At 42.0% G+C, this 9,463-nt stretch overlaps 1 protein-coding gene across 1 annotated transcript; it reads right to left on the reverse strand.

Moving 5' to 3' along the window:
• Positions 1-2,516: 2,516 nt before the first annotated feature.
• On the reverse strand, positions 2,517-6,787 carry LOC111223261 (teashirt homolog 1-like). Its single transcript, XM_022747337.1, has 2 exons — positions 6,700-6,787; positions 2,517-6,525 (listed from the first exon to the last, which is right to left on the reverse strand). Exons 1-2 carry the CDS (start codon positions 6,767-6,769, stop codon positions 3,743-3,745), a joined length of 2,853 nt encoding a protein of 950 aa, XP_022603058.1. The 5' UTR covers positions 6,770-6,787; the 3' UTR covers positions 2,517-3,742.
• Between the last annotated feature and the right edge of the window lie 2,676 nt (positions 6,788-9,463).

The following is a 9,463-nucleotide window of genomic DNA, read 5'->3' on the forward strand; positions in this document are numbered from 1 at the left end:
AAAGTCAAATCCCGATTTTTTATGACAATGTTGTATTCACTTTTTTTTTTCTAAAAGGGATTATGACTCTATTTGAAATTGCTCATACACATTCACTGATGTGGTGTTCATCATGGGCTCTGAATTGAAAAAAACTCACATTCATTTAACAATATATTCAAATGTGTCATACTAACAAGGTGCAATGTTGCAAAAGGAATATGCAAAAGATGCTCAAAGTTGTACTCACAAGCTTCCAGGTTTCATTAGAAAATATGTGCTGAGTTTTTATTCAGGGGGATGTTATTTTGACCGTCTTGCTACCAGCCAGTTGGACAGTTAGACCTCAGTGAAAAATGACACACCAGTAAATGGCCTATTCATTAATCCAGCAGGCCCTGTCTGCTGTATAAACTTCACAGGTGTCTTTCACAGTGGATTACCGTGTCAGGACCACATTGACATAAAGACTTAGACTGAAGAGGTTATACTTAAAAGGCCATTTCACCTATTTTACACATAAAATCAGTTTACTTGTCACAAGGAGTACAACTGACAACATTTGTGTAGTGTTTTAGTGACACTTGAGTCAAACGTTGATGACATCATAGTGATGTCATCAGAGTTATCTCAGTTTGGGCTTGAGACAAAGTTTTCAACATAAAGTCTGAATACTTAGAGACTGGACATGCTGGCTATGAAAGACGTAGGCATTTAGGAGTAGGAACAGTCTAATCAAAGGTGCTATTTAGTGGCATTGTGAGAAATGTAGGATTAGTGTTTTTGGAGCTTGACTCTTATTAGGGACTTAAAAGTCAGGATATGTCAGCCTCTGCTACTTCACTTTTGACAACTTTTTGTGCCCCAAATTTATGGAAAGACAATGCTTTATCGCTGATTTAAGCACAACTAAGTCTCAGTGAAACACATCGCTTCTGAGCAACAGGAGAAAGAAAAAGTGTAATGCAGAGGAGCAATGCAAATTTTTAAGAATTTTAAATAAAAAGAGAAGGCATGATACTAAATAATAATTACGACTGAAAAAGTAGTCATGCAATAAACTGACTGTGATGCACATGACAACTTTTAGTGACAATGTTGTTTCTGGGTTTAAATTGACAATATGCATGTACATATAAGGCCTTTGCTAGTTAGATAATGTTAATTGTATTTGTCATCCGAGAGACTTTCATTTCATTCTTTTGAGGTCTGAGCTGGCTCACCACCCTCCCTCCACAGCTCTGATTCAATAGCACAGCAGTGGACACAAAACCTGCAGTCTGCTTCCCCCATTCAGCCTCCTATCATTAACAAAGCAATGAGAGAGTCCATTCTGGATAGAACTGCTGTCATCCTCACCCAGGGGACTCAAGCTCTGTCTGGCACCTGAGGACAGTGAGCCTGTAGCCACATCACGGTCAGAGATCTTGACCCTGCAGGGTGATTGACAATGGAGGATCCTTGAAACCTGTTGCAGGGGACAGTGTTTCATACAGACTCTGGTTCTTATGGCCGTTGCTCAGAGTTAGAAGAGTGGTGGCTCACAGTGGGAAAGCTGCTGCTCCTTCAGTGGGACCTGGAAATGCTCCAGAGTGTGCTACAGCAAGTCCCCTTTCAGGACCAAAATTTAGAGGATTTGATGTGGCTGCCACCGTGTTTGTCCCAGTAACGTCAGCCAAGACGATGGCTCTGTTGGTGCACAAGAATCCAGACTGAATGTATCTGTTAGGAAAGGGAGAAAGTGTTGCTATCTGAGTTGTTCAAACTGGGCCCCTTTGAGCCCCCAGTGCCCCTGGGAGGATGAGAAGGAGTTCATTTATTTTACACAAATTCAGCAGAAGTCAGAGCAGCTGTTTGTCTGCCTTAAGCTGGAGTACCATGTTGCCTGTCAGAGTGCTGTCAAAATCCAGGCTGTCAAACTGGATGATATTCATGGTCCCGACAGCAGATGGCTGGATGGACATTTCAGGACAGGGGAGCTCTCTACCTTCAGTATGGTGATCACTTAAATGGGATGCTTAAACTGGGATTTACTTCATTTGCTGTTTGTGCTACAGCTGGCACCCTAAAGTCAGAGCTATGTCAGTTTCCAACAAATCTAAGAAGCACCAGTGCTCCACACATCCTTGATAAAGTAGAGGGTATTTCCCCAATTTTCTCCAACCTCTATATTGTAACCAAAATTTAAGTTTACCAACCAACCAGCTGTGCTCCCAGATGGTGCTTAAACCCCTTTCCATACAGAAAATATAAGTTTGAAATGATTTTGATGTGAATTATCGAGCTGCATTTTACAACTTACTAAACTTGTTTTGATATTTTGGACTGTGTTAAAAATCTTCTAAAGTTAGAAAATGTTTGTAAACCTCAAAATGAACATCCATAAAAAGACAACAGAACAAAAATTAATGAAAAAATATTGGCACGAGTTTATAGTATGATATTGTGTTTCAAGTGCAATCTGGACTTTCTCATTCTCTCAAAATCACTCAAACAACACTACAGTTAATCCAGGACATGGAGTTTATTTTACAACTGAGGATAAAAGAATGCCATTTTGAATAACTGGGTCGATGACAAAACCTGGAAATCTATCATTGCGTGAGATTTTTTTTTTTTCAATGTTATGTACAATACCATGCATCAGAGCAGATGCCAGTAAAATTCTGTCATTTTATGTAAACCACATTGAAGGACCTACTTTTCACTGAAAAAGGGCATTGCGGTCCAACAATATTCTGTAGCTATATACATTTTCCCCCATATTTGTCTAGAAAATAACATTATAAAAATGCACACAGTACAAATAATGTTGAACTGTAAAGAGCAAGATATGCTGACATACATGTATACATACTTGCTGATTATTCATACAATAAGTTTTAAACTTCATTAATTTTACAACTGTAGCTTCACAATAATAAAACTGGTAGCCTACTAACGCAAATACTGTACATGTTGAAACAACCAGGAAATTATATTTTACTAGAGAAACAAAGATTCTTGACATTTTGTGAGAATTTTTGTAATTTAATGGCATATACAAAACAATATCATCGTTAGTCCTCAAATTGCCATGTTGATCAAGGAAATTAAAACTCAAAATGGTGATGTGCTGTATTTTTTTCCCCATACATGTCTTCATCAATTTACACTTCCTTAAAGTGCTGAAATCATCTTAACATTTTAGAACACCTTCTTTCACATGGCTAACTTCATAACCATGTACCTTCATATAAATGTCTGTATCCGAAATTTGCTAACCAGGGATATTAGTTTTGTCATCATGGTTTAAATTTCATTAGACATAATATGTTCACTGCTTTACATAAAAAAAAAACATGCACAAACTGTCTCATAAATAATATGCAAGTTGTGTTGAAATATATTCATCTTAAAAACAGTGATCAAAATAAGAGCATGGTCCAGTTTTAAAACAACCAAAGGCTCAGATAAGATGCAGTGCATTATGAAAGCAACAATCAGTCAGTGACTACATAGTGCCATGGCTGCTGCACCATTTTGGTACATTTATGTCACCAAAAGATCGACTTTTACAACACAGCTTTGAGCGTCTGCATTGCAAGCTCCTGCCATTTATAGATAATTGAATAATTAATGTGGTATTAAAGCTACCATGTTTTCATTATAATATACGTCGCAGCAATGGACAATACAGTTGTGGCACTATCTGTAATGACAGATTGTAGCTTAAGAGTTATAGTGCAACAGTAATCCGTCATGCTGTCAGCTTTATCTGACTTCATTGTTTGTCAAACTTTTCCAACTCTTTCACAAAGATGAGATGGTCCTCTGGGGACTTTCCATGTGTTTTGCAAAGGTGCAATTTAATTGCATGTTTGCTCACAAATGTCCGATTGCACAGTTTGCACTGATACATCGAGCCTGTGTCTTCTTCTGTGAGTCCAGAGGAACTGAAAGTCTTGTCCTCTATTCTGCTGACTGCTTGCTGCTCTATTAAGTCTATGGATAGCTTTGACAGGTCCTTCAGGGTAAACCCAAGATGGGACTCCAAATGGTGAATGTAGGAAGACGGAGTCCTGAACTGGGATGCACAGTCACTGCACAAAAACAGAGGCTGGCCAGAGTCAATATTTTTTAGGAACTTTGTGCCCCCTGTCCGCTTTAACTGGTATTTTACATTAGCCAGCCAATGAGAGATAGTAGTCATGGAGAGACCAGTGAATTTACAGATGTGGACCCGCTCCTGGGGTCCCAAGTCACTAATTACAAACTTTCCCTCAGGAGTCTCCCTAAGACTGGAGGCAAACTGGGCCTGGAGAATCAGGAGGTGCTGAGGATTCCAGTTTGACTGTCTGCCTTTCCGTCTTTGGATGGGAGACAACTCCTCCAAGCCATCCTCAAAAGTACAGCTATCGATGTCTGACTTCTCAGAGATGGAAGATGGGGTTGTAGACTTTGGTGTCAAACGGCCAGTCAGGTTTTTCACCATGTCTGAAATATCCATCAAAGCATTCTCCCGCAGGGGTGGAGATGAAGACTGAGAGAACGCTCTGAAAACTGGTTTGCTGTTGGTAATGTTGTTACTGTTGTTTGGTGTGGCAGAAGTACCCTTAGCTGCACCTCCATTAGTGTTTTTGGATTTCGTCAAGTCCATGGGCTGATCATCATCGTCATCGTGGTACTGACTTACAGGCTCTGGCGACTTAATCTGGGCAGAGCTGCTGTTGATTTTATATAGCATTGCAAAGGGGTCTATGAAGGGGGTGGCCACTTTTGCAGCTTTCCCCAAGTGGTTGTTCATGATAGACTGCAAAGCACTGAGAGGGTTGACAAGTGGTTGTTCAGGCGAGTGATCAGTGATGATGCTCAGGTTATTGCAGCCATTGCTTACAGGCTTTTGTGGTGAATCAACTTCACTCTTAATCTGTGTCTCTACTTTACTCTCTGCCTGCTCTCCCTCTCTGTCTCTTGACTCAGTCTGGTCCTCTGCTGCATTATTTTTTACTGCTTTTGAGAGATTTTCTGGATTGGGTGAACCTCGCTTGTCCTTAGGATTTGGCAGCGGTGACTTTGCGGACCTGCACTTATTCTCTACAGGTTTTTCTTCTTTTTCAGTCTTTACTGAACTTTTCCCTGTTACTTTTTCCACTAGCTCCTCCATGGCCAGCACATTGCTCTTGTGACTTGGAGGGGGAGAGGGGCTATTTGGTGAATGGATCAGAGTACCTAAATCAGAGGGCAGCACCTTCAAACTGTTGCTGCTGAACAAAGGCTGAACCTGTGCACATGAGGGCAAGGTAGACTTCAAAGATCCATGGAGCTGATAGGCAGCGTGAATGCTGGGGTATCCACCCCAGGTTGGCGTGCCTGTTTGGGCCTTGCTGATTGCACTTGAAACTGTATTTTCTAAAGACTTTAGGATGTCCAAGCCACCTTTAGGTGTCTCTTCCAAGTCTTCTTCTCTCAGATATTGGTAAGATTTGGCCTTTCCAGGTTTATCAGCTTTTTCAGGGGGATCTTCTTTCTCCTCTTTAATTTTTTTCTCTGGTTCCATTAGATCCATTCTCTCTTCTTCCATCTCTTCATCTTTCCTTTCTTCATTTTTCTCCTCAGGGCTAGACGGCTGCAATGGGGAGTCAGGTTGTGACTTCCCATTGGGTGCTGGGAGTCGTGTGGTAGTTGGTGGCAGAGGAATCGACTGAATTTTCTCCTCAATGACAGGATCAAAAACTAACTGCTTACCCTTTTTAGAGGCAGAATTTGTGACTTTAAGAAAGTGTCCTGTGACCATCATGTGGGCTGTCAGTTGTTGCAAGGTATCATGTGAACTGCCACATTCCATGCATTTAAGAATTTGTGCCTTGCGTGCCTCAAACTGCCAAGTATAGCTTGCACCGTTTTGGTAACCATATCGATTGTTAGGAGTGACATAGGGATTGGTCAGTTTTTGGTCTTTAGGAGACTCTCCCAGGACGATGCCAGATGAGACCGACTCTGGTGAGCTTGGGGAAATCAAGTCTTGAAATGCTCTTTTTTTGGTTGGGGGTACCAGCTTTGAGGCGAGGGCTGGCATTGGTTCTTTTAGAGGCACTTTCTGATAGTGTTTTGTTTTGATCATGTGAACACTAAGATCTTGCAAAGATTCAAAAGAGTGGCCACAGTACATGCATTTAAGAACTTTCTGGGCATCTTCCTTGCCTTCCATCTCCAACAGGGAACGCTTGCGTGGCTTTGACCACTTCTTGCTTCGATCATCCTCGGTATCCTTATTGTCATCACGGTAGTGGCCTGTCTCGTTCATATGTACCGTCAGGCCAACCAAAGTGTCATAGGCTGCACTACAGTCCTTGCACCTGAACTTGCTAGCACCAGTAAACACCGGCCCATAGAGCTTATTGTTTTGTCTGTAAAGCTGTACGGTGCTGAAAAGGCTAGGCTCAGGAAGGAGTTGGTATGGAGTATGCTGTAGGGTTTTGGCCAACGCTGCCTGGTGCCAGTCATACGCTAAACCTCCTGTGCTGCCAGAGCTTACACTAGTGCCAGTGTTGTTGCTGCTTGACACTGTTTTTGTGGTGGTACTGCTGGTGGTAATATTAGTAGTGGCTGAGGCGTTGCTACTGCTACATCTGCTCTTCACATGGATGTTACCTGGGCTATGACTGTTCATGAACCCATTGCTCCCTTTGTGATTGCTCCCATTGCCATTGCTAGCTGCAAAATTGTTCCCTTGCTTACTTTTAAGCATGTCCAGAGCAATGCTGGACCAGGAGGCATCCGAGATCAGGTTTGCATAGACGGCTTTCATTTTTGCCAGACTGTCCTGTAGTGAGAGGCCATTAATGGACTCTGTGCTCTCCCCTAGCTTCTCCTCTACCTTGTCTTGACCATCACTAAAGGAGGATGTGGTCTTAAGGTCCACCAGTTGGTCACTGGTGGTGCTGAGTGGAGAGGCATACCCAGCGTCTGGGTTAGTGCCATTGCTGAGTGGAGAGTTTTGGCAGCTAAAGCGATCTCTTCCGTCCTCGTCCTCATTGAACAAATAGTCTGCGTCTTGACCGTCCAGAGAGAGGCCATCATCCTGCAGATGTTCCTCTTCATCAATCTTGTCCAATTTAAATTCGTCCTCAGGTCCATAAGCTGGAAAACAAAACAGAGGAGAAATGTGACATTAGACATTTTTCTACATACATATTTTTTTTTTACATATTAGAATGACACAACTTATGTATCTACCAGCCATTACTATATGAAGATGGTATGTGCAATAATCCTGAAGAGATTTTTGTCAATAGTCCCAGCAGAGGACACAGGTTTGCAATAATAAAGTGGCAAACATCCATATCTTGACAATGACAGATAGTCCTCTTCACCGCACTGCATAATGAAGCTATTGAAGACTACAGCTCAGCAAGGGTAGAGAACAGAGATGAGCAACAGAAATGTTTCTGCTTCGTTTAAAAACAAGCAAATTTTCAAATTACACAGAGAGCAAATCTTCAGCGTTGATGATACTTATTAATCATGTGGTAAGATCTGTTACTTCCCAGTACAAATGAAGACATTTTTTCTTTTCAATTACAAAAAAAAATAACAGAAAAAAGGAAAAGTATGCCTCATTGATTGATCTGTTAAAGACTCACTTTGATGTTTCCTTCTCAACACATACAGAGTGGTAACACTGAATTAATAAGATGAATTTACTAGCTACATATGTGCAAGCATTTCAGTACATCAAATATAAATCCTTTTTCCTCATCAGCAATTTGAAATGCTAGAACAGCCTACAGCCATATAGTCAGTAGTCAGTATTTCGCAGTTTATATTGCAGCTGAAGTGAGACTATAGATCTGTTCCTTACTTTGATTTGCTCTATTCTTCCAACATGCCACACATACTATAGATTCACAAGTAAGAGATAGTGGAGGAAAATGCCAGCTGCATCAGCCTTGCCAAGCCATGGTTGGCTGGAGTCAACTTGGCATCGGCTGTAGAAGTCCTCACAGCGTGATGCTAGGAAACGGCCAGTGGACATGACAAGCCGTGTTGTTACTGCCTGTGCTCCCTGAGTACTCACAGCGTCAAGTGTGCCATTTTAACAGAAGAGAGAGAGGTTTATAGTATCACTGGAAAATGGCTGCCTTCTCTCTCTATGAAACAGTCGAAGATTTTCACAAATCATTTCAGGCCAAATTCTGTACTGAAATTAATTTAAAATTCAGAGATGTCAAAGATTAAAAATGATGAAAAATAACAATGAACTGGAGCCTGAAAATAGTAAAAAGAAGAGAATGCTTCGATCTTGGAAACAGATTAAAATGGGAATATTACAGAGAAGCAGCAAGAGGGAAAAATAGAGGGTTAAATATGCTAAGGCAGCTCCCCCAATCCATCCCTCGTAAGATGCTTGTCTGAGGTGCCAGAATCAGTCTCCAGTGAGGAGGCAGATGTGCTGTCAGCTTCAAACAGCATGTAGCTCTCTATCCCATAATAGGAATGGACATAATACCTGATGTTTGTGAGGTGCCGGTTACTGCTGCCTTGAAAAAGCTGGAGGTCCAACAGCTGCAACTCTCTGCCTTATATGTGTGTGAATGTATGTGTGTGTGTGTGCGTGTGTGCATGAGAGAGAGAGAGTGAATGTACAACCTTCCTCTAGTTAATTAAACTATTCCTGTGCTAGTTTTGCTCTTAAGTGCATGCTCTTAATTATACACAGGCTACACTGAAATCATTCACTTGAGTTAGTCAGTAAATTAGGAGATTTTAACCTTTTGCCAAAGCAGCTGTAAAGCTTTCTTTCAACCTGTCTTCCTCCTCCCAATCAAGATGCAGCCCACTGTATTGAAATAAATGCAAAACTGAACCTATTCAAAGTCAATGTGGTGAGAGTAGTTAAAGACAAAGCAGCTGAGCTGACAAAGTGAGAGAAACCTGACAGCAGTACAAACACACACACATTCACACACAAGAAGCGCACTAACACTAAATTCTAGCTTTTCCCTGCCATCCTCCGTATGCTGCCTTGACAGGCATCAGTGTCAGGAGTGTGTCAGTGTCAGCTTGAGGTGTCAGTGTCCACGCAAACAAGCCTGAGAGGAGGTGGGAGGGGAAAGTAACAACAACAAACACAAGTCAGCCATTTTTCCCCCCCTGCTCGAGCCTCCTCCTTCACCATCTGTGTCAGAAAAGCTGCGGGTGCCACCGCCGGCTAATAAGGCAATCAGAGATGGAAAAGATGCTGACACGGCGGCTTTCGAGCGTCACTCAGAACAAAAGAGGGAGAGGAGAGGGAGGGAGAGAGGGATAGGGAGGGGATTAAAACGAGGGTGGAGGGAAGGAGTGGGGGGGAGAGGTGTCTGTTGTGGTTGTCAGTCAAAAACGTAAGCCCACTTTGTGCTGTCAGGGAGGATAGGGAAAAGAGGGGAAGTTTTGAAAAGAGAGGAGAAAAGATGTGTTTAGGCCAGTGAACAAGAGGTGTGTGTGTGTGTGTGTGTGTGTG

This window comes from Seriola dumerili, unplaced genomic scaffold (genome assembly GCF_002260705.1).
Source record: "Seriola dumerili isolate Sdu_G_001 unplaced genomic scaffold, Sdu_1.0 BDQW01000110.1, whole genome shotgun sequence".
Lineage (NCBI taxonomy): Eukaryota > Metazoa > Chordata > Actinopteri > Carangiformes > Carangidae > Seriola > Seriola dumerili.